At 42.2% G+C, this 25,656-nt stretch overlaps 2 protein-coding genes and 1 pseudogene across 4 annotated transcripts in view; 1 reads left to right on the forward strand and 2 right to left on the reverse strand.

Annotated features, from left to right (window-relative positions):
- LOC148047637 (uncharacterized) overlaps nucleotides 1-6,451 on the reverse strand; it is a 50,160-nt pseudogene extending 43,709 nt beyond the window's left edge. Inside the window, exon 1 of the transcript XR_015695836.1 lies at nucleotides 6,394-6,451. The product of XR_015695836.1 is annotated as an uncharacterized LOC148047637 (transcript). The remainder of the gene's footprint in view (nucleotides 1-6,393) is intronic.
- Nucleotides 1-25,656, forward strand: part of LOC148047635 (uncharacterized) — a 152,786-nt gene that overhangs the window by 83,805 nt on the left and 43,325 nt on the right.
- LOC148047639 (uncharacterized) lies at nucleotides 3,228-21,848 on the reverse strand. Of its 2 annotated transcripts, XM_087711630.1 has the most exons (4): nucleotides 21,439-21,848; nucleotides 16,250-17,956; nucleotides 10,492-10,504; nucleotides 3,228-5,156 (listed from the first exon to the last, which is right to left on the reverse strand). In XM_087711630.1, exons 2-4 carry the CDS (start codon nucleotides 17,469-17,471, stop codon nucleotides 4,001-4,003), a joined length of 2,391 nt encoding a protein of 796 aa, XP_087567756.1. In that variant the 5' UTR covers nucleotides 17,472-17,956; nucleotides 21,439-21,848; the 3' UTR covers nucleotides 3,228-4,000. The 2 variants fall into 2 exon arrangements, with proteins under 2 accessions (XP_087567756.1, XP_087567755.1); XM_087711629.1 differs by lacking the exons at nucleotides 10,492-10,504; nucleotides 16,250-17,956; nucleotides 21,439-21,848 and adding an exon at nucleotides 6,394-6,520 and having other exon boundaries at nucleotides 3,230-6,291.

Here is a 25,656-nt window from a genome sequence, read left to right on the forward strand (position 1 = left end):
CAATGTATGGAAGAAAAAATACAACACTCAGATCAGAAGATGGGAAAAATGGAAATAGAATATAGGCAACTTAATAAAGAATTGGAATTGTCAATAATCCGACTCGAAAATGAAAAAGCGGCATTTTACCTAAGATTTCAAAACATACCAGAAGAGGAGGAAGATCTGAAAGGGAAAATGATTAATATCCTTACTGAATTTCTGCAAAAAACAGAACAGGAACTGAGAGGAATTATTGATGAGGCTTACAGGGTGAATACTAATTATGCAAGGCTCCTGAGAGAAGTACATGTAAGATTCACTAAGAAACTGCCAGAGATGAAGTGTATAAAAAAAACCAGAGAAGAGACAATTATACTACAGGGAAAAGAGCTGACCACGCTTAAACAGATTCCACGGAGAATCCGGGAACAACGCAGGCAATACCAATTTTTAACAAACGAGTTGAATAAAAACAGAATAATGTACAGATGGCTGGTACCAGAAGGGGTTCTGGTATCTTGGCAAGAAAAACGATATAAGATAGAGAATTTAGAAGAAGCACACAAATTCTATGAAGAACACTGTAATAGGGAAGGAAAACAAGGAAGCAAAGAGGAACTAGAATACAGAGGTCAAGTGGAAGAAACATCAGAAGACAGCAAAAGAAGCAGGAGAGAAGAACAGAGGCAAGAAAGAGAGAGAGCACAGAAGGAAGGCACGAGAGGGAAAAGTCAGATACAAACTAGAAGTAAAAGAAACAATCTCAACTAAAGATGGATCAAGAAATAACAATTATGTCGATAAACTTGAATGGACTGAACGCACTAAAAAAAAAAGAGCCCAGATGTTTAATATTCCTAAGAAATTGAAAGTAGACCAGATATGGGTTAATTGGTATAGATGGATGGAGCAAAGAAATAAAAAGCAATGAAAGAATAGAACAACTCTCAAAAATAATAATTATGAGTAAAACAAGGGGGTCATGATTGGTGAAATCGAATCAGGATGATAGCTGGCATATAGACTGTAGAATGATAGAGAAAAAAAGGAAATGATATGAAAAAAAATGGACTTGTGGAAATAACACCCACAAGAAAACATAAACTGGATTTGAAAAAGACACCTATAACAATAGAAAAAGAAAGGAATGGAAGAAAGAAAGGAGGGGAGGAAGGAAGTAGAGAATGGAGGGACGAAGGAAAGGAAAGAAGTGGAGGGTGGGAGAGAGAGAGAGAGAAAGATGAGAGATAGTAGGAGAGGAAGAAGAAATGTGGAGGAGAGGTAGGGGAAGAAGAAAGAAGTAAGGAGAGGTGGGTGGAAGGGAGAGAAAGAGAAGGAGAGGAGGGAGAAAGAGAGAAAAAGAGAAGGAGAGAGGGTAGGAAGGAGAAGAAAGAGGGTAGAAGTAGGGGAGAAGTAACGGAAGGAAGAAAGGGAAGGAGAGGAGGAAGGAAGGAAGGGAGAAAGTAAAATAAAGAGAAAATAAGGTGAGATGTGGAGGAGAGGTAGGGGAAGAAGAAAGAGATAAGGAGAGGTGGATGGGAGGGAGAGAAAGAGAAGGAGAGGAGGGAGGAAGAGAGAAAAAGAGAAGGAGAGAGGGTAGGAAGGAGAAGACAGAGGGTAGGAGTAGGGGAGAAGTAAGGGAAGGAAGAAAGGGAAGGAGAGGAGGAAGGAAGTAGAGAAGGGAGGGAGAAAAGAAAGAGAAAAGAAAGTGGTGTCATAGCAAGTGTGAAGGATGGTAAATAATACATTCCAAATTATACCTTATACCCTTTTAAATGGAATAATAATAATATAAGAATGGCAAAGAAAAAGAATAACTATGTGAATGTATACCTATAACTGCATGTAAGAGAATAGATGACAGTAAAAATATAAAGCACAATACAGGTAAATAATACTTGATCATAAGTAGCTAAGTATAAATAAATAAATGTATATAAAAATGGATAATGAGTAACGAGATTATGAACGCAAGACAGAAATGTATAGAAAGGAAAACACTAATTGCAAAGAAACCGATTCGGAAATGCTGTATGATATACGATGGAACTTATTGTTCCTATGTTGTTTTTAAGTTATGTCGTTATTTTTATTAATGTGTTTATGTGTCCTGTTGATGTGCTTATGTGTATAAAATAAACAATAAAAAAAAGAATTATTTCTAGTTGTTGCTGCTAAGGGTGGCTCTACATATTATTGAGTCATACTTTTTTTCACACATGACTTCTCCATTCTTTTAAATGAATTAATTGATGACCTGATGTCATGTGTTGTTGTTATTCATCAGTGGTGTATTTACCTACTTTTAAGAATTTCTAAGTTCTTAACTATGTCATGATTTCTACTATGTCCTGATAAGTAAAATCATAAAAGTCAAGGAGAGTGTACTTCCTTTTTTACATGACTGTGTATCTGGAAGTCCTGGGGATAGAGTACACATTTGCAGATGCACTCAGAGAGAAATACAAATACACACACCTACAACATGGAGAAAATCCATGTCTTTCAAGCCTGAAAAATATCTCTGGCAAGTCAAACCTTTTGTGCTAATGTTAATCACACATTTGATGAATTTGATGATTGCTCATATGTTGAGATGGCAAGGCTGAAGTTTAGGCCTCAACAGGTTTCTGCTAGTCTGAAGTGAAAGCAAAGAAATGTATAAATATCTGTCTTCCACTATGCTCAGGGTTCCTTCCTCCATAGGAGGGACCCGTCACTTCTTACGCTGAAGGCCCATCTAATACCACAACATATTTGCCTACAAAAAAATCAGGCAAAGTCTTCAAATCAGTCAGTTTCTCAGCTGGACTCAAAATGGGAGATTAGAAATGAAAGTCAAACCATCTCTACACTCATCACTTTGGGTCATGTGGGTTTTCTCGTGTGCAATAAGGGTGGAACATTTCCTGAAGCACTGATCACACTCAGGGCACATAAATGGTTTCCCCCCTGATGTCTATAAGGACATGATTTCCCACTGAGATCTTTCCCACAGTCATAAGGGAAAGTCTCATAAGGTGTCTCATAAGATGGGAACGGTGATTGAATTTTTTTCCCCACAATCAGGACATCCAAAGTGTGATAGGAAAATTCCAATAGGAAACAAAGGAAACAACACAAGAAAAAATTCTTACTTTAAGATCAGAGGTTTATTGTTTCTAATAATTTGTAACATTGGAAATGAATAGATAATAACAATAATACACTGCATTAATATATTAATGCAGAGGGCCAATGAGAAATAGCAAGTCCCGTAAGGATTGCTATAAATCAAAGAGTTCCGAGCCGATCTTGAACCTTATCTTTTATACTATTCTTCTAACTACATCCTTGCTTCACAACCTCACAAACTGTCACTCTCTGTGAACATCGGTGTAACATTACTTTCAATTCTTTATTTCTAACAGTTTCATTCTTCCTATTTTAAACAAATCCATACAAGTGCATATTTTGCAAAAACATATTTCAGAGTAAGAAACGGTTCAGAAGGATTACATATATTTCTGGTAAATTTTGAAATCATCCAAGCTGAAATCTTTGGTTCATATCACTTTCTTCTGGGGCCTTCTATTATCCATAGGACTTATTGAATCTTAATTGATCAATAGGTTATATTTCTTGAGTCTCACAAAAGGATTTCTTTCCTCTGTGAACCTTCTTGTGTGTCACCAGCTTAGAATTGTGATTGAAATGTTCCTCACAATCAGGACATTTAAACAGTTTCTTTCTTGTGTGCGTCCTCAGGTGTCTCAGAAGTCTGAAATTTTGACTGAAACATTTCCCACATTCAGGACATTCAAAGGGTTTCTCTCCAGTGGGTATAAGCATATGATTTAGAAGGCTAGTCATACTACTGACATATTTCCCACAGTCTGGACACTCATATGGTTTCTCTCCTGTATGAGTTCTCTGGTGTGTCACCAGGCTGGAATTCTGACTGAAACTTTTTCTGCAATTAGAACATTCAAAGGGTTTCTCTCTGGTGTGACACCAGGCTGCAATTGGTACTGAAACTTTACTCACAATCAGGACATTCAAAGGGTTTCTCTCCTGTGTGAGTCCTTTGGTGTGTCACCAGGCTGGAATTGTCACTAACACATTTACCACAATCAGGACACTCAAAGGGTTTCTCTCCTGTGTGAGTTGTCTGGTGTGTCACCAGGTTGGAATGCTGACTAAAACTTTTTCCACAATCAGGACATTTAAAGGGTTTCTCTCCTGTGTGAGTCCTCCAGTGTTTCACCAGGCTGGAATTGTCACTAAAACATTTACCACAATCAGGACACTCAAAGGGTTTCTCTCCTGTGTGAGTCCCTTGGTGTATCACCAGGCTGGAATGCTGACTAAAACTTTTTCCACAATCAGGACATTTAAAGGGTTTCTCTCCTGTGTGAGTCCTTTGGTGTGTCACCAGGCTGGAATGCTGACTAAAACTTTTTCCACAATCAGGACATTTAAAGGGTTTCTCTCCTGTGTGAGTCCTCCTGTGTTTCACCAGGCTGGAATTGTCACTAAAACATTTACCACAATCAGAACACTCAAAGGGTTTCTCTCCTGTGTGAATTCTCTGGTGTGTCACCAGGTTGGAATGCTGACTAAAACTTTTTCCACAATCAGGACATTTAAAGGGTTTCTCTCCTGTGTGAGTCCTCCAGTGTTTCACCAGGTTGGAATTGTCACTAAAACATTTACCACAATCACGACACTCAAAGGGTTTCTCTCCTGTGTGAGTCCCTTGGTGTGTCACCAGGCTGGAATGCTGACTAAAACCTTTTCCACAATCAGGACATTTAAAGGGTTTCTCTCCTGTGTGAGTCCTCCGGTGTTTCACCAGGCTGGAATTGTCACTAAAACATTTACCACAATCAGGACACTCAAAGGGTTTCTCTCCTGTGTGAGTTCTCTGGTGTGTCACCAGGTTGGAATGCTGACTAAAACTTTTTCCACAATCAGGACATTTAAAGGGTTTCTCTCCTGTGTGAGTCCTCCGATGTTTCATCAGGCTGGAATTGTCACTAAAACATTTACCACAATCAGGACACTCAAAGGGTTTCTCTCCTGTGTGAGTCCCTTGGTGTATCACCAGGCTGGAATGCTGACTAAAACTTTTTCCACAATCAGGACATTTAAAGGGTTTCTCTCCTGTGTGAGTCCTCCGGTGTTTCACCAGGCTGGAATTGTCACTAAAACATTTACCACAATCAGGACACTCAAAGGGTTTCTCTCCTGTGTGAGTTCTCTGGTGTGTCACCAGGTTGGAATGCTGACTAAAACTTTTTCTACAATCAGGACATTTAAAGGGTTTCTCTCCTGTGTGAGTCCTTTGGTGTGTCACCATGCTGGAATAGTGACTAAAACTTTTACAACAATCAGGACACTCAAAGGGTTTCTCTCCTGTGTGAGTCCTTTGGTGTGTCACTAGGCTGGAGATCCGACTAAAACTTTTCCCACAATCAGGACATTCAAACGGTTTCTCTCCTGTGTGAGTCCTCTGGTGTTTCACCAGGGTGGCATTGTGACTAAAACTTTTCCCACAATCAGGACACTCAAAGGGTTTCTCTCCTGTGTGAGTCCTTTGGTGTGTCACCAGGCTGGAATGATGACTAAAATGTTTTCCACAATCAGGACATTGAAAGGGTTTCTCTCCTGTGTGAGTCCTCTGGTGTCTCACCAGTATGCCTCTTTGACTAAAACATTTCCCACAATCAGGACATTCAAACGGTTTCTCTCCTGTGTGAGTTCTCTGATGTGTAACCAGGTGTGAATTATCGCAGAAACATTTCCCACAATCATGACAAGCAAAGGGTTTCTCTCCTGTGTGAGTCCTCAGGTGTGTAACCAGGCTGGATTTATCACAGAAACATTTCCCACATTCAGGACATTCAAACAGTTTTTCCTTGGTGTGAGTCCACGTTGCCATACTTGCTAAAGCATTTATCACATTGGGAGCACTTTTAGGGCTTCTGTCCTGTGTGGGTCCTTCCATGAAACAAAACGGAGCTGTTGTGACCAAAGGTTTTGCTACATTCAAAATATTTGTATGGCTTTTCTCCAGTCTGGATCTTCTCATGCATAATCAACTATGATTTGTAAGTTGTATCTTTCCCACAACTGGCACGTCTATGGAGCTTTTCCACAACTCATATTCCTGAAGAGATTAAAAATATGGATGGTTCCTTGTTTGGTGGTGTTTTGTTTCAAGCTGTTTTCTTCCTCCCAGAGCAATGCTTGTCACACTGTCTGCTCTACGTGGTTTTCCAATTCTCCTTTTCCTCCCCAGTAACTTCCAGATATTTCCCTCTTTTGCTGAATGGAAAAATAATCTCCCTTGACCATTCATGTAATATATGCTTGAATTCACACTCTATGTTTCCCAGCTAGAAATCTCTTCTTGATTTTCTCTCTCACCTGCTGAGGAAGTTGGAGAATTGTGCAGCTCTCTGAAGGGAATGGAAAATATTTTTATTTCCGGACTGATTTGTTTTTCTTTTCAATGTTGCTTGTTATCCTCAGTGTCCAGAGTGCTCCTATTGCCATCTTCTGTGTCTATAAGATTCAAATAAAAGTGTATCTTTAATTGTGCATAAAATGGTTGCAGAAGATTAGAAAAAAAGGAAAAAAGCTTATGTTACAATGAAAAAGGAAACATGCCACAATCCTACAATAATTTTACATTAATCATGATTCATTTGACACATGGAAGACTACCCAGATCCATTCAATGGAGAAATTCGCTTGTTGACTGGGTCAATCAATGAATTCTTAGCAGGGCAAAGGGTTGTTTTCAAATACAGTCCAGTGAAAAAGAAACTACACCCTCTTTGATTTCTATGGTTTTACTTATCAAGACATAATAAATATCATTGCAACAGAAGAGAATAACAGAATTGGAAGGGACCTTGAGAGGTCTTCTAATCCAAGCCCTGCTCAAGCAGGAAACCATATACATGGTCACTTCTGGCTTACTTGAAGGGCCGGTTTTTGCCCCCCAAATCCTTCAAATATGGTTCCAGTATGGACAACTACAGGCCAGGTGGAAAACAGATCACAAAATTGGTTTTATGCAACTCGAGGATAATTTATTTAAACAAATAAGAGATCAAAGCTTAATGCATATAAAGAGACTATACAATGTATTAATACAGATGGATTCCGAAACAGAATTAGTTAAAGACTGTATGATAAAGTGGGCTCAAAATATTGAAGAAACAATAATGTTGGATACATGGGAAAGGATCTGGGTAAGAAATGTAAAATTTACACAAGCCCAAAACCTGAGAGAAATTTTTTACAAGATGTTTTACAGATGACATTTAGATCCCAAAAAGTTGGCTTCTATGTATCCAAACTTACAACCCAAATGCTGGAGATGTGATTCACTCGACGCCACATATTTTCATATATGGTGGACTTGCAAAAAGGTTAAGGCATTTTGGGTAAAAATATGGTGGATTATGCAAAATGTTCTTTAAAAAAGAATAAGTTTACCCCTCAGTTATTTTTGTTAGGTATAATTACTGATTGTACAGCTGTAGAGATTAATTGGATTTTGCATTTAATAACTGCAGCTAGATTGTTGGTGGCGCAATACTGGAAGAAGGAAGATTTGCCTACAATTCAAGAATGGACATTGAAAGTCATAAATTTAGCCGAGATGGCTAAAATATCTGCATATCTTAAGGACCAATCAAACGAGAAATATAAACGAGACTGGAAAAAATGGATCGATTATATACAAAATAAATATGGGACTAAGAAATTCCAGATAGCTTATGATTAAGATCAGGAATGATATAAATTGTTTAAAGTTAGCCTAGCAAGGAGGAGCTAAGTTCAATGTAAAGCTGTTATCAATTCTTTATTCTTTTTTCCCAATATATTTTAGACGGTTTTTGTTAAAGATTTATACCGTGTATGGGTTCTGGGAAGTCGGGGGAGGGAAGGTGGGGAGGGGTTGGGGGGGAGGGAGGGATGAATAGTAGGCTTGACGAGGGGTGTTAGATTTTAATGTAATATGATTGCACATGTATACTGTCTTCTCTTATTTTTTCTTTAAACCTAAGATATGTTAAGTATATTGATAGGGATGCATAAATACCATCAACATAGAATGGAGTTTGCTCAGAAGCTGAAATACACCAAGTGAATGAGAGGAAGAGTGGGAAAGGAGAGAAGAAAGATAGGAAGAGAGGGATAGGAGGGTAAGGGAGGAAGATGAAGAGGATAAGGAGGAGTGGAATGAAGAGAGAGGAGAAGGAGAAGGGTAGGGGAAGAAGAGTAGAAAAGGGTGATGCAGGGAAGAAAGGAGGTAGGCGAGAGGTAGAAGAAAGAGGTGTATGGAGAGCAGAAGAGCTAATAATGGGTTGTTATCTTTTTGGGCGTTGATGGCAAGAGGAACTGGTGTAATTACTACTTAGTACAATAGGATATTGGGTATGTAATAGTACACATGTGATAATATGTTATGAAAATGGAAAAAAGTATATCTAAAAAAAAAAGAAAATCAGAGCTACGGACAAACTGGATGTTCCCATTCCCTAACCTTCCAGGTTCCCCGTAGGTCAATTTTTCGGACCTTCTAGAGGCTTCCCTGAAGGCTCCGGAGGGCAAAAACTGCCCCTATGAGCAAACCGGAAGTGACTTCTGGTTTGCCCGTAGATCCGTTTTTTGCCCTCTGGAGGCTTCATCGGCCCCATGGGGAACCCGGAAGTCACCATTCCCAAACTTCTGGGTTCCCCATAGTTCCTTTTTTACCCTCCTGAGGCTTCAGGGAAGCTCCTGAAGCCTCCAGAGGGCTTCCGGGGGGGGGGGGGGGGGAGAGGCTGTTTTCACCCTCCCCAGGCTCCTAGAAAGCCTCTGGAGCCTGGGGAGGGCAAAAAAACTGTGCCAAAAGTGATGGGTGGTTTGCTGGTTGCACGCACATGCGCGGGGGTGTTGCGCGCATTGAATTTTGGGTGTGGGCATGCCCGCACACAACCCCCCCTGCTCTCCCCCAGCTTTTGGCATGGGAGCCAAAAAAGGTTAGCCATCACTGCCCTATACTGTTTCATACAAGTCACTCTCTCGTCTCTTTTGAAAAGCCTCCAGTGATGGAGCACCACAGTGACAGCCAAGCACTGCTAATAAAGTGCCCTTGATCAATTGATGTGATTGTTGCTGCAAACTTTGACCTGGTCAATTGATCATCAGCAAGTATGACTACATCTATAAAAGCCGAAGTTGTAGGAGTTTCCTGGTCTCCGGCATTGAGGTGTGTGTTAAAACAGTGCCAAAGAATAAAGACATCAGCAAGGATCTTAGAGAAGCAATTGTTGCTGCCCATCAATTTGGGAAGGTTTAAAAGGCCATTGTATTTGATTATTCATGTTATAACAGCAGCTAGGATTGCATTTGCACAAAATTGGAAAAGTGAAGAGATCCCTAAAGAGGAGAATGTGATTAAGAAAATATTAGAATGTGCAGAAATGGAACAGTTTGACACTGGCTATCAAAGAGAAAGAACAAACTGATTATTATTCAATTTGGGAATCTTTTTACAGGTGGTTACAGAATAGACATATTTTTGGGGAATGTTTACAAGGCCATTTCCAAACAATTTAAAATCCATCATTCTACACTGAGGAAGATTATTCATAAGTGGGAAATATTCCAGATACCGTATTTTTCAAAGTATAAGACGCACCTTTTTTCCTCAAAAAAGAGGCTGAAAATCTGGGTGCGTCTTATACACCGAATATAGCACTTTTTTGTGTTCTGAAGAGCTGCCCCCTCACCAAAATGGCCATGCATACACTTGTTGAAGCTTTCAGAGAGCTCCTGGGGGTTGGGGGGGCAGAAATAAGCAAAAAATGGCCCGTTTTTTGCCCCCCCGCCCCAGCAGCACTCTATAAGGCTTTGTATACAGTTTTTTTTTCAAAAAACAGGCCCGTTTTCATGAAAAACAAGCCATTTTTTGCTCGTTTTTGCCGCTCCCCAGAACTCTCTGCAAACCCCCCCAAAATGGACTGTTTTTGGGAGGTTTGCAGAGTGCAAAAACTTTTTTTTCCTTTCCAAAAGCTCTTTAACTGACTGATGAGAATTACATTGATCAAGTGCTGTGCCAGCAGAAACAAGGTGCTGCAGATTGTCAGCTGTTTCCTTCTTGGGCACATGGATAAATACACCTGGAAACATCTACGTACCTACCTACCCTCTCTTCCTACCTACCTACTGTATTTCTCTCTCATACTCTTTATCCCTCTACCTACCTACCTACCTACTCTCTCCCCATCTACTGTATTTCTCTCTATCCGTATACCTACCTATCTACACACTCTATCTACCTACTGTATTTCTCTCTTTCTATTTCTATCTCTCTACCCACCTACACACGCAATATCTCTCCCTACCTACTCTCTCTCCCTACCTATCTACTGTATTTCTCTCTCTCTATCCCTCTACCTACCTACATATATAATCTCTCTCCCTACCTACCTACTGTATTTCACTCGCTATCCCTCTATCTACCTACCTACCCTCTCTCTCCCCCTACCTACTGTATTTTTCTCTCTTTCTCTCCCTCTCTTTCCCTCTATCTACCTACCTACTTTTTTTAAAATTGCCCCTTCAAAACCTTAGTGTGTCTTATACTCCGGTGTGTCTTATACTCCGAAAAATACGGTAGTTGCCAATCTTCTCAAGACTGGACATCCAAGTGTGGGAAGTTATCATCCAGCCCTCTCCCAGAAAAATGAAATATCCTAGGAAATATTGAAAAGGCAGAATATTTATCTGGATGTGAAAAGAAACATGTTTCAAAAGACAGAATAGTTGCCTGGATAGTACAGCAATTTTGAACACCTTAGATTTCTGTCTAGTGGGAGCGAAAGTTTGTCCAAAATGTCTGTATTTTCTGCATTGTAGAACCAGCTACACACACACAGAGAGACAGAGAGAGACAGAGAGAGACAGAGAGAGAGAGAGAGACAGAGAGAGACAGAGACAGAGAGACAGAGAGAGAGAGACAGAGAGAGAGAGAGAGAGAGAGAGAGAGAGAGGAGGGAGGGAGGGAGGGAGAGAGAGAGAGAGAGATGATGTTTGCCCCAGGCACAAAAGCCTAAACAGGGATTTCTCCCTTTTAATCCCATTGGGGGAGGATCAATTCCCCTCAAGCAATTCCCCCAGTTGAAGAGCTGGCAAAGAGGATCTCCAAAAACCCCAAGCCCTCCCTGTGACAAAAAAACCCAAACCACGCTGCCCAGTAAAACAGGATATGTTGCACTGGTGGTCTCATGAGTAGGGAGTCTACAGGAGTCCCCAGGCTCATTCTGTGTAATTTTACAAATACTAGATAACCTGGATTGCACACCATCTGAACTCAATTTGGCCTCACTAAAATAAGAGCCAGGGCAGGTTGAAGAACCATCCCTTTTAAAATGGGCAGCCTGTAACTTAAAGGGAAAGCAAGGCTGTGAATAATTTTTGGGATTTCTGCTTTTTTTTAAAAACCTGTCTGAAAGCTCACAGAAAATGATATCTGATACTAATTGGCATGGAAAATTGGATACTGTAAATTTCTTTCCAGAAATTTGTGCCCTGGTTGCTAGACCTTCATGGTTGAAAGCTATCTGGGAGCCACTGAAGAGATCCTCTACTGTCTCTCTCAATGCTTTTTCATCAGAAGAATTAAGTCTCCCTCATCTGACCAACTTTAATCTTTTGTCAAAACATGTTCCACTCACATGTTTTGGAAAAAAAAAAGAGGGATTGTGGGAAGTTATCATCCAGCCCTCTCCCAGAAAAATGAAATATCCTAGGAAATATTGAAAAGGCAGAATATTTCTCTGGATGTGAAAAGAAACATGTTTCAAAAGACAGAATAGTTGCCTATAGCTTTCTGCCCATCCCCAGCTAATGGGCCATTAAGATGATCAGGCCAGCCCACTTTACATAATAAAGACTTCTCCTCACTGCAGCTGTAGGGGGAAGGGATATTACTCAATTGACCACAAGGCAACTGAGAACTCATCACAGCCTAGAGAGTAGCCCCCTGCATGGCACCATGGGAGTCTGACAACCAGTCAGAATACATTTCTTACACAGGAACAGGAAACAGAGAGGTGGGACTGAACAGGGTATAAAAGCCTAGCAAGCCCCTTCCTCAGCCCTTCTCTCTTCTTCTCCATCAACATTGAAGCATGTGATCACCTTTTCTGTTCAGGGCTCAAGCCACGTGGCCCTGTCCAACAATAAGCCATCTTTCCAAGCAGCCTCCATGTCTCCAGTGTCTTCTTCCCCACTTGGAGCCGAACCCAGAAGGACATTTCTTTCAACACAAGAAAATTCACCCCAAGGCCAGACAATGCAATGGCCAGAGCAATTTTTTTAAAAAGTTATGTATCAGATTCTACAGGATTCAGTTAGCATGTTAAATATCAAGATCCATGACAGTGTAATTAGAAAAAACGGAACAACTATGGTTCATTTGGAAGGGTTGCTCTTCTCCCTAAAAAGGTCATAGCAACATGGCTGAGATTTGCAAAGTTGCACCTGGACAAACCACAAGACTTCTGGAACACTGTCCTTTGCACAGACCAGACCAAAGTGGAGATGTTTGGCCATAATGCACAGTGACATGTTTGACAAAAATCAAGCACAGCATATCAGTACAAGCAACAAACGGCTGTTCAATCTCCCCTGAAAACCGTCCAGTGATGGCAGCACCCACAACCTCTGGAGGGAAGACATTCCCAAAGAATCAACCTTAATTAATACAATAATACAATAGCAAAGTTGGAAGGGACCTTGGAGGTCTTCTAGTCCAACCCCCTGCCTAGGCAGGAAACCCTATACCATTTCAGACAAATGGCTATCCTACATCTTCTTAAAGACTTCCAGTGTTGGGGCATTCACAACTTCTGGAGGGAAGCTGTTCCACTGATTAATTGTTCTGTCAGGAAATTTCTCCACAGTTCTAAATTGTTCTCTCCTTGATTAGTTTCCACCCATTGCTTCTTGTTCTACCCTCAGGTTCCTTGGAGAACAGGTTGACTCCCTCTTCTTTGTGGCAACCCCTGAGATATTGGAAGACTGCTATCATGTCTCCCCTGGTCCTTCTTTCTATTAAACTAGACATACCCAGTTCCTGCAACCATTCTTCATATGTTTTAGTCTCCAGTCCCCTAATTTAAAAGAGGTTTTTTAAATCTTCCCACCAGAAGGAAAATTGCAGCCACCAGTTTCACAGCGGGCAGCACCAGTGGGCTTAAATTCGGGGAGGGAAGGAACCTGCAGCAGCAGCAGCTGAGATGCTTCAGCCCAGTTGCTTCTCTGCTTTCAGGCCGTGGAGGGAACCGAACAGCCCGACTTGCTCCAGGATTCTCCTCCCACCGGCCCTCCACTCACCTTCCAGCTACTCCTTCGAGCATGGGAAGAGCAGACGAGCCGCCATGCACACCTCCTTCTTCCCATGAGTCATCCGGAAGAGGAAGTTCCTCTGCGCTTCTCTCCTCCTATCCTTTCTAGCAATGGTTTAAAACTCCTTTTTTTAGGCGCAAGCATGGTATAGAAGACTCTCTAGGCACAGATGTTGCCTGACCGCCATCTAGCGACAGGAGGTGGAAACACACACTTGTCCAATCTCCATCAAGGTGTTTGGAAGATGTTTTCAGTGATTCCATGGCAGCAGGTCCTTTTCGATTCCTCGAATCTCTCTTTGATCAGTTTCCATCCATTGTATCCTAAAAGGTCCTTAAAAATCCTGTCCTTAGAATTTGGGTGGGGGAAGGCAAATTTTAATCCCATCAACTGGAGCTGAAGGTTTTTTCTTTGTGAATAGGCTGGCCTGGATTTCTTAATAGGCACAAAATCTCTGAAGATACTTTCTGCCTTTGTTAAGATTTTTTTTCCTCCATTTCTCCTTTGGGTAAATATAATATTCTGCCTCTCTTTAATATTCCCCAAAACATTTCATTCTCAGGGTGGGTGGGTTTGTGATTGCTTCTCACAGTACACTGACCACATAACCATGGCAACTTACAATATCTGTTGTAGCTGTGGTCATTAAGCAAATCACCATGTTCCGTTCAGTGCAATGTACCATGACTGTGACTTACAACTTCCTGTCATTTTTGTTTCTTGGAAGCCAATTGTGAAGGTCCCAAATGGCGATTCCATGACTTTGGGACACAGCAACTATCGTAATTGCAAGCCAGGGCTGCCCCCAAATAACTGTGATGGCCACAACTTTGAGAAACACTTGTAAGTCTACTTTTTCAGTACCAGTGTAATTGTGAAGGCTGAGTAGTAAGTGGTAAGCAAGGAAGGTCTATAAAACTGAACAACCCAAAAAGTGTTCGATAGCTATTATTTAAAAAATCCTAGGTTAAACACAGTTGTGTCAGGATTATAAATGGATAGTGCACCATGGATAGTGTACAAAATCCTATGTTTTGTTTGCTAGGTATGGAAGTTAAAAAAATCACAGAGGACAGCAGTGGCATTATCAGTTCCATATTGTTTCCAAGAAAAGAACATGTCTACAAAATCACAAGTTAACCCTAATATGAAGGAGAACCAGTTTTAAAGCATGTACCACCAATGGAATGAAATCTCGGGAGTGAAGAAATACGTAGTGTAGAAAGTTAGCACCGACTCCTCTCCTAGAATAATGAGGTCTCCAAATGAGATTATCAAAAATATTCCAACATCAAGTTGATTCCTACCCGTTTTATATCTTTGTAATGTAGAACACCCACGATATGTAAGCTGCAGTTCTGCTTTAGGTCAGGGCTGCTCAGTGGACTGGCAATTCTTTTGTGGAATCCAGTGTGCAGCGTGTATCAAGCTTCAAATGGTGTTTTTGCTGTTGCAAGTATTATCATGCAGATCTGTATTAACAATCTTTCTTCCAACCCTTTGAAATGCCTTTTGGAAACATTTCTCTCAACATATATAGACAGTCATCTCCTCTTCCCAAGCCCCCCTTTTCTAGCCCTGCTGGTTACATGATTTCCTCTCTTTGACCTAATGAAAACTTTTGTGTATGCAAAGTTACAGATGCACAAGACATTTAACATGGGTGTGCTTGGAAGCATCTCTGGCCAGCACCAATGAAGTTGGCTTCCTTTAGTCTCTCACCCATTGAAACTCTTCAATCCTAAATCCTTGGCAGCGACCACTCCAAAAAGATTTTTACAATTTCTACAAAAATAAATACAGGGAATCCTTGGGTTACAAGCGTTCTCTTAGCAAATGTTCAAAGTTACACGATAAGCCCCCCCTTCCCCTCAGCATTTACAAACAAATCCCGAAATTATGAATACTGGAGCACCACGGCTGTTGTTCATCCTTACGAACGACCGCAGAGGCTCTGTTATATTCACCCCTATTCTCCCCACCCCCAGCTGAGTCTTCACAGGCATTTTACCTGTGGAGAGTGACTTACCTTGCAAAAATCTCTCTGTTGTGCTTTATTTGCCTGCATTACAGAAGACAGAGGCCTAACGTACCGCGAGATCACGCAAGGTCAGTAGTCTTGAGTAATCTCACACTTTAGGCATCTATTCTCTGTGAATTGAAGCGTGGACGTTTGCAAATGGAGGGAAGACTTCATTCTTTCAGTCCTTCCCTCCATTTGCCATTTCCTTGCCAAGGCCTGCTGGGAGATTGCATTCCCATAGGGCCTCAGCAGCCCTTTGCAAACTGCCTTTGTTGGCACCAACTGAGCTTGGGAGGAGTGGGTGTGTCCCTCCGAGGTCCTGTTCCTACAGGCAAAGGCTTTTTGCAAAGGGCTGCCAAAGCCTACAGGAACGCCATCCTCAAGTGATTTGCTAATGAGAAAGCAACCCCAAGAAGTCGCGCACAGCCTCTCAGGGCTGCTTTCTTGGCGCCAGATGCCTTGTCAAGCTGATCTGGAGCAAGAAAGCAATGAATGTGTGGGCAAAAGCAAGGAGTGATGTCGTTCAATGTACGAGATTAACTCATCACTTGGCCTCATGTGGATTTTCTTATATGCAATAAAGGTGGAATTTTTCCTGAAGCACCATCCACATTCGGGACACTAAAATGGTTTCTCTCCTGTGTGTATAAGCATATGATTTAGAAGGCTAGTCCTAATACTGAAATCTTTCCCACAGTCTAGACACTCATACGGTTTCTCTCCTGTGAGTTCTCTGGTGTTTAACCAGACTAGAATTCTGACTGAAAAATTTCTCACAATCATGACACTCAAAGGGTTTCTCTCCTGTGTGAATCCTCTGGTGTCTAACCAGACTGGAATTCTCACTGAAACTTTTCCCACAATCAGGACACTCAAAGGGTTTCTCTCCTGTGTGAGATCTCTGGTGTGCCAACAGATGGGAATTCTGACTAAAACGTTTACCACAATCAGGACACTCAAAGGGTTTCTCTCCTGTGTGAGTCCTTTGATGTGCCAACAGGTTGGAATTCTGACTAAAACTTTTCCCACAATCAGGACATTGAAAGGGTTTCTCTCCTGTGTGAGTCCTCTGGTGTTTCACCAAGCTGGAATTGGTATTGAAACTTTTCCCACAATCAGGACATTTAAAGGGTTTCTCTCCTGTGTGAGTCCTCTGGTGTTTCACCAGGTTGGAAATGTGACTAAACCTTTTACCACAATCAGGACACTCAAAGGGTTTCTCTCCGGTGTGAACCCTCTGGTGTCTAACCAGACTGGAATTGGTATTGAAACTTTTCCCACAATCAGGACACTCAAAGGGTTTCTCTCCTGTGTGAGTCCTCTGGTGTTTCACCAGGCTGGAAATATGACTAAAACTTTTCCCACAATCAGGACACTCAAAGGGTTTCTCTCCTGTGTGAGTCCTTTGGTGTGTCACCAGGCTGGAAAACTGATTAAAACTTTTACCACATTCAGGACATTCAAAGGGTTTCTCTCCTGTGTGAGTCCTTTGGTGTGTCACCATGCTGGAACGATGACTAAAACGTTTTCCACAATCAGGACATTGAAAGGGTTTCTCTCCTGTGTGAGTCCTCTGGTGTCTCACCAGGATGCCTCTCTGACTAAAACAGTTCCCACAATCAGGGCATTCAAATGGTTTCTCTCCTATGTGAGTCTTTTGGTGTGTCACCAGGCTGGAATGATGACTAAAACTTTTTCCACAATTAGGACACTCAAAAGCTTTCTCTCCTGTGTGAGTCCTTTGGTGTGCCAACAGATTGGAATTCTGACTAAAACCTTTACCACAATCAGGACATTGAAAGGGTTTCTCTCCTGTGTGAGTCCTCTGGTGTGTAACCAGTTTGGATTTATCACAGAAACATTTCCCACATTCAGGACATTCAAACAGTTTTTCCTTGGTGTGAGTCCACGTTGCCATACTTGCTAAAGCATTTATTGCATTGGGAGCACTTTTAGGGCTTCTGTCCTGTGTGGATCCTTCCATGAAACAAAACGGAGTTGTTGTGACCAAAGGTTTTGCTACATTCAGAGTATTTGTATGGCTTTTCTCCAGTCTGGATCTTCTCATGCATAATCAACTGTGATTTTCAAGTTGTATCTTTCCCACAACTGGCACGTCTATGGAGCTTTTTCACAACACATATTCCTGAAGAGATCAAAAATATGAATGGTCCCTTGTTTGGTGGTGTTTTGTTTCAAGCCGTTTTCTTCCTCCCAGAGCATTGCCTGTCACACTGTCTGCTCTACGTGGTTTTCCAATTGTCCTTTTCCTCCCCAGTAACTTCCAGATATTTCCCTCTTTTGCTGAATGGAAAAATAATCTCCCTTGATCATTCATGTAATATATGCTTGAATTCACATGCTCCGTTTCCCAGCTAGAAATCTCTTCTAGATTTTCTCTCGTTTCTCTCTCACCTGCTGAGGAAGTTGAAGAATTGTGTGGCTCTCTGAAGGAAATGGAAAACATTTTGATTTCTGGACTGATTTGTTTTCCTTTTCAATGCTGCTTGTTATCCTCAGTGTCCAGAGTGCTCCTATTGCTATCTTCTTTGTCTATAAGATTCAAATAAAAGTATATCGTTAATTGTGCATAAAATGGTTGCAGAAGATGAGGAAAAAAAGAAAAATGTTTCTATTACAATGAAAAATGATGAAATTCACTTGTTGATTGGGTCAATCACAAATTCTTAGCCGTGCAAAGGGTTCTTTTCAAGTAGAGTCAAGTGGGAAAAAAAGTACAACCTATTTGATTTCTATGATTATACTTATCCAGGAATAAAAAATATCATCGCAACAGAACAGAACAGGAATTGGAAGGGACCGTGGAGGTCTTCTAATCCAACCGCTGCTCAAGCGGGAGACCCAATATCAGGGATGTGAAACTGGCGGCTTTTCCTCTTTATTCTCCTTTCTTCTTCCTTGCTCTCTTTCCTTCTTTTTTCTTTCCTTGCTCTCTTCCCCTCTTTTTCTTTATCTTTCCTGTCCCTTCTTGGATGCTCGCATGCAAAAGGGAAATCATTTCTCAATGCCTCCTCGCCTTGTGATCAAATGCCACTTTTGCTAGTAGTTTGTGGCCACTTAAAAGACTGAAAACAAACTACCTTCAGTTTATCCCATGCCTGCAGTTCGTAGAGGTGTCCACACTACGGTATAGCAAAACTGTCAAAATGATGGTTCTAATAGTTGATTAGAACTCCTGTTTTTATTGTGCAATAGCTTTTAGCATTTAAGAACAGAAGTAAGTTAGTTGCTTTTCTACTAATACACATTAAAAAGGCTCTCCTGTAGGGACCCTGCCATGGTCTAATTCAGATTGGAAATATAGCAAAGGAAAATAATTTTCTCCACTTCCTTTGTCCTGTTTTCCCTACTGGAAATAGCTGCTTGCAACACACAAGGATGGGAAACTTTCTTAAGAGCTCACAATTCAAGAATACCAAGGTGCAGATGAGGTATCTCAGGGTGGGGAAGGCCATGGGGGGGGGGGTGCGTAGTGATAGAACAGGCCTTCAAGGCCTCTCCTGCCCACTTGCTTCTCCTTCCCTTCCTGCCACAAGGACTCACTTACCTTGCAAACATCTGTCTCCTCTGTTTCTTTGCCTCTGAGGACGGGAGAGGAGATTTGGCTTGGAAAGGCTTTTCATGCTGAGAATGGACACTCTTGAATGCTATAATATCATGCAGATTCAGGCACCCATCCTCTTTTGCAGAGTCAGGGACCCAGAAACTTTCATTCTCAGCGCAAAAAGTGTTTGCCAATCTCCTGCTAGTCTCCCCACCGCAAACTACTTTCCACTTAACTACTTAATGAGACCTTGTTGGGATGTTTGCATGCAAATGAGACAAGAGAGAGAGACAGAGACAGACAGAGAGAGAGGAGAGAGACTGAGTGAGTGTTTATGGGAGAAAGAGTGATCTTCAGCCAGGGCACCCAGGTTGCTGGGAGTGAGGCAGTGGGAGTGGAGTATGAATCAAGGCGGAGAGTAGGTATGGAGCTTCCCCCACCAATCCCTGTACCAGCTTAACTGGGTGCCCCGCCAGCAAGGCACTGAAGCGCTGCAACTTCTGCCGCAGCAAGACAGAGAGAGAGAGGAAGGGGGCTCTCCAAACTCTGTTTGTGTATGAGAGAGAGTGCGGATCCCTGCTTCAGTCGCGGCATTCAAGTTGCTGGCAGCGGGGAGGGGGGGCAGGAGCCACCTGAGTAGCTGTTTTTCTCCTTGTTCTCCTCCCCACTCAAGCAGTGACAGGCTTTACGGGACAACAGGGCCTCTCATTTCCCCCCCTGCATGGCGAACACTAGCTTCAGTCAGGGTATTCAAGCTGCTGCTGGCAGTAGCCATGATTGCCCCCTTCCCAGCCCAGCCAGCACTGCATGACCTGCTCACTCCCTGCCCAGCCAGCACAAAGCATCACCGTTCTTCTCCTTCTCATCGTCCTCCCCGCTCATGCAGCAGCAGGGTCTGTGGGACATGGTCTCATTCCTGCCCCGGCGCAGCAAACTCTGGTGGGCTGGACGCGGGTGTGAAGTGCCTGGCCCCGCAGTGCTTGGGTTTAGGTTTATTCGATTTATATGCCGCCCTTCTCCCTAGGACTCAGGGAGCTCATTTGAAGGCTTCATTCAGCCTTCAAACAGTAAGGCTGGCCCATGTAAGTGAGCAGCGCACCAAGGGCATGGATGACAGTGGTAACTTCACCCGACTGATTCCGATTCCACGACTTGCCTTACTGTTTGACAGGGAGTTTGCCTTACTCCATGTCCCATGGAGCCGCTGCCGCTTGGGCGGGGAGGACGACAAGGGACCTCAAGAGAGTTGTGCATAAAAAAACACCCACAAATCTTAATGAACTGAAGCAATATTGTAAAGAAGAGAGGGCCAAAATTCCTCCACAACACTTCAAGACACTGATAAAGTCACATAGAAAAGAATTACTTCTAGTTGTTGCTGCTAAAGTTGGTTCTACAAATTATTGAGTCATACATTTTTCACACATGACTTCTCCATTTTGCCTTTCTTTTTATAAAATAAATGATGATCTGATGTAACATGTCAGGTGTTGTTGTTGTTCATCTGTAATTATATTTATCAACTTTTAAGAACTTCTAAGGACCAACTGATTTTTACTACGTCCTGATACGTAAAATCATAGAAGTCAAGGAGAGTATACTTTCTTTTCCACATGACTCATGAGAGATTATACGTTTGCAGACAAATACACTCAGAGAGAAATAAAAATGCACACATCTACAATAGGGAGATAATCCATGTCTTTCAACCCTAAAAAAATAATTAAAATTGTTACAGTCAAACCTTCTGCACAAATGTTAATCAGGAACTTGATGAATTTGATGATTGCTCATGTTTTCAGATGGCAAGGCTGAAGTTCAGGCCTCAACAGGCTTCTGGGGCCATGGAAACTTTCATTGGAAAGTTTTTGTTCAGATAAATAAAAGCATTGGCTTCTCAACAGACACACTTGATTTTACTGAGCCACACCTGTCAATCTGCATGACACTAACTTTACAGATGTGAGGACTTTAATGGATGAAATGATGCCGAAAGCCTCTGCAAGATTTGAAGCAACAGCTGAAGCCATGAGCTCAAAGTAAGGGAAGTAAATACTTTCCACAACCCCTTTGGTGACATCCCAATTGAAGTAGTCCTCACTTACTGACTGCAACTGGGCCCGGAATCTGTGTCACTAAGCGACCCAATCATGAAGCATGATGTCACAGGACAGAGCCAAGTTACATCTGCACCTTTAATGTATTTTAATATGTATGTATCTTTTATGTCTCTAAGCCCCTCCATAGTTATGTCATGGTAAGGTTGGTGGCCAATAACTTTTATAAATGAGTACAGCTGAATAATAAAAACATTCCAAACGTTCATTTTTTTAAGAAATGTGCAGTGTTAAGCACAGTTGAAGCTGGTGAATTACAGGGAGGGGGGCACCAATACGAAACAGGTACTTGTTAGTTAGAAATGGAGGTAAAACAATAAACGCAGAAAAGACCAGAGGAACATTAGTCCGACCTTGTTGCCCAGAAAACATCAGGTCCATAACAGAATAATTGAGTTTGGAGGGACCTTGGAGGTCTTCTAGTCCATCCTCTGTTCAGGCAGGGGACCCCATTCGATTCTGAGCAATTGGCTGTCCAATCTCCTCTTAAAACCCTCCAGTGAAGGGAGCACCCACAACCTCTGGAGGGAAGCCATTCCCAAAGAATCCTCCTTATTTTAAGAAAGATTTTTAAAATCTTCCCAGCAGGAGGAAAATTGCAGCCACCAGTTTCACAGCGGGCAGCACCAGTGGGTTTAAATTCGGGGAGGGAAGGAACCTGCAGCAGCTGAGATGCTTCAGCCCAGTTGCTTCTCTGCTTCCAGGCCGTGGAGGGAACCGAAGAGTCCGACTTGCTCCAGGACTCTCCTCCCACCGGCCCTCCACTCACCCTCCAGCTGCTGCTTCGATCCTGGGAAGAGCACAAAAGCCGCTCTGCACACCTCCTTCCTCCCATAAGCGATCCAAGAGGAAGTTCCCCTGAGCTTCTTCTCTACTCTCATTCTTTCTAGCAATGATGTACTCGATGGTTGAAAACTCTTTTTTTTAAGCTCAAGCACGGACGATACTACTGAATTGATGCCTTTCTAGGCACAGATGTTGCCTGACCGCCCTCAAGCGATAGGAGGTGGGAAAACATGCTTGTCCTGTTTTTTGGAAGATGTTTTAGTGATTATATGGCAGCCGGACTTTTTCGATTCCTAGCGACCGACCTTTGCAACTGAGCCCCGTGAAGTAGTGATACTTGACGCTATTTAGCTTTGTTTTTAGTGCCTTTGGGTCAGTCTGTAATGTCTGGCCTTGCAGTTTCCCTGGAAAGGGTTTTTGGAGTGGTTTCCCCCCTTTTCTGCTTCCTAAACTTGAGATGATTTTGCTCTTCAGGTGGGACTGGAACTGTCTGTTTCTCTGTGTCTAACCTGGTGCCTTCACCACTACACCATTTTTTCTACATTTCACTTTTCTTCTTTATAACTGCTATTCTAATAGAAAATCTTTCATAAAAGTTATTGCAGTACATTTTTGATTAAAATATCTTTTCATTGATATATAATTTATGGTATTAACCATAAAATAAAAAGCATAACCCCAAAATATGTTATTAGCCATCAAACCTCAAAAATAAACTTTTCCCAAAAGGTTTCCACAATTTTGGCCACTACTGTAGGTTATGATCTACATTATCAAATGCTTTACTGAAATCTAAGTATATGATATCCACAGCATTTCGCTGGTCCACTAATTAGTCATTTTGTCAAACAATTAAATAAGGTTTGTTTGGCATAATGTTTTAAATCAACCCTACTGGTTACTGGTTATAATTTTGTTTCCTTCCAGTTGTTCACAGATTTGTTGTCTGGATATGTTTTCCAAGATGTTACCAGGTATTAATGTCAGGCTGATCTGTCTGTAATTTCCTGGATTTGTTCCCCCCCTCCTTTTTTTTTTGAAGATGGTGTTAAATGGAAAAAGATTTCCTCTGCGGGTTTGGATTTCCCATCTGGGAGAGTGTCCTTGGCTGAGTGAATGAATTTAGAATCAAAGCAAGCGGCGTTTGAAAGCAAGTTGTCTTTATTATTTCAGGAAAGCAAGACTGACAGTGATGTAGATTAGCATTCCTAGTTGAGCTGACCCCGTCATACAGTAAGTTTATATTTTTATACCATTTTCCTCGTTGAAGTCCTTTTGTTTTGTTTGTACTATTATTTTATCACTTTTTGTGAGTGCTTTTGCTAACGATTCTAATCCTATCTTGTGTTTTGTTATTCCTCTGCCCTAAAGTACTTCCCATGGGGCAGGGATGAGCTCTAGTGTCTTCTACTGTATTTCCTATTTTCACATCTTCACCCTGAGCTAATCAGTCTTTGTTGTCACTCTGACCTTTTCCTCTCTTAATGGTAACTTCTTCCTGCACTTCCTAGGTCTTTTGTATTATTTTGTACTCTGCAGCTATTTCTAATTGTCCTGATATCCCAGTAATTATTCTCAGGAGGTTTGTTAATGTATCCTGGCTTTGTTATTCTAGTGACTTCCAGTTTGGTTATGGGCTGTACTGGTCTTCCTAAAGCAACACTCTCTTGGTGAAGTTCCCTTCCCACAGAGGTTAAAAAAATCACAGAAGACAGCAGTGCCATTATCAGTTCCATATTGTTTCCAATTGAAGAAAGTTAGCAACCCCCTTTAGAAGAATGATATATGTTAGGAAATATTAAAAAGGCAGAATATTATATTTTCCCTAAAGGAGAAACATGTTTATAAAAAAGATTCTCAAAGCCTCAGCTCTCTGCCCCAAGGAGAAACAAAGGGACCAACTTTTAGAAATGCATATTTGGTAATCCATTCAAGACAGGAATAGAACCCCAAGGAAGTCAGCATCTAGGATTAATTACATTTGCTAAACAAGATTAAAAACCCCAAATCATTGCCGGCCTTTGGGAGACCAACTACCGTATTTTTCAAAGTATAAGAAGCACCTTTTTCCCCTCAAAAAAGAGGATGAAAATATGGGTACATCATACACTGAATACAGCCTCTGGAAACCCCACCCCTTTTGCAAAAATGGCCATGCATAGTCTTTAGGAGGCTTCCAGAGTGCTGCTGGGGGCTGGAGAGAGGAAAAATGAGCAAAAATGGGCCAATGTTTGCCTCTTTTTGTCCCCCCCCCAGCCCCCAGGAGCACTCTATAACCCTCCTAAAGGCTATGCATGCTCCCCACTTTTTTTTTTTTTTTTTTTTACAAAAAATGGGCCTGTTTTCGGAAAAAAAAACCAGCCATTTTTGGGAAGTCTGCAGAGTGCAAATTTTTTTTTAAAAAAAAAAACCTCTTCAAAATCTTGGTACGTCTTATACATCAGTGCGTCTTGTACTCTGAAAAATATGATAATTAAAATCAAATTACAAAATACACAAAACAAGCCTCCAAATTTCAAAATGCTGTAGAAGAAACTGTATGAAAGTCCAGCGATTGGGCTATATGTTTGGGATTGAAAGGAAAACTTTTAATTAGGTGAAAACAAGGGGTCCCTCAGAGTTGATTTTAACCAGATTTGTGCCAATTTGATATTTCCAATAAAGATATTCTTTTAGGAATTTACCTGCCTCTGAGGTTTGCTTGTGATGGATCTATTTCTCTGAACCCTGACATTAAACCAACTCTCTACTAAAATGTCAGGAAACTTTTTGCTCCATTTGGAGCTGCATATTTGGAGGCCTGAGCCCCAACCGCTTAGCCGGCCTACCAGGCAGCAGGAAGACTCGGGAAAGATGGAGGAGATGGTGGGCACTGATGGAGCTTGTGCAGGGGTTGCTGAAAGCCTACAGTACCCCTCCTTGCCCCAGCAGGTGACTGCCATGCTTCCCTGCCTTCCACATTGCCTTACTGGTGGTCCTCCATGCCTGCTTGCCTTCTGAGGTCGGCGTCCAGCCCAATCTGGCCAGTCATTGGGTGGACGGCCCTTGCTGGAAATGCAGACCCTGTGCTGGAGCTGAGAGGGGTGGCAGAGATCCTGTGGCCCTCCCAACTCTGAGGAACCCCTTGTTTTCACCTAATTAAAAGTTTTCCTCTCAATCCCAAACAGTCATATACCCCAATCACTGCAGCGTCCGATGGTCTGGTGACAACACTCCTACTTTATCTGGCCAGGTATGAGAACATTCTTGGTTCTCAGGAGAAAATATTTTATTATGACTCCACCATCCCAGCTATCTCTAATCCCCCCTCCTACTCCCTTGCGCTAATGCGGCAGCATTGATGCCTCAAAATGACCCTGTGCTGGAGCTGAGAGGGGTGGCGGAGATCCTGTGGGAGGGCAAGCAGACATACTGAGGCTGTTGCACATGCACCCACTCCATTTCTGCAAAGGCAGAGTCCCGCCCGTCTCTGCTGCAGGTCAATCCAAAGAGGGGAGGATGCTGCTGCAGAAAAGGCTGCCTTCCACCCGGGCCCTGTGTGCTTCTCATTGCCAGTTCAGCAGGCCTGATGGCCCTATGGGATTTCAGACGGCGCTTGGTGAGATACCTGATTCTCTCGCCCACAGTCCGGCTGAGTCTTTGGTCGCTGCTTGGAATACAGCTGCGGCGGAGGCTCTAAACCGGATTGTGCCTTTATGGCCTCTCCGTGACAGCGGATCCAGGAGGGCTCCTTGGTTCACTGAGGAACTCCGGAGATGAAGCGCCAAAAGAGACGCCTAGAGCGA

This window comes from Thamnophis sirtalis, unplaced genomic scaffold (genome assembly GCF_051295495.1).
Source record: "Thamnophis sirtalis isolate CommonGarterSnake01/CBP01778 unplaced genomic scaffold, rThaSir2_p1.2 scaffold_3, whole genome shotgun sequence".
Taxonomy (NCBI): Eukaryota; Metazoa; Chordata; class Lepidosauria; order Squamata; family Natricidae; genus Thamnophis; species Thamnophis sirtalis.

Bases quoted from the DNA above. Each gene is read 5' to 3' on its own strand.
- LOC148047639 (XM_087711630.1), bottom strand. From the start codon at position 17,471: ATGAGAAGATCCAGACTGGAGAAAAGCCATACAAATACTCTGAATGTA.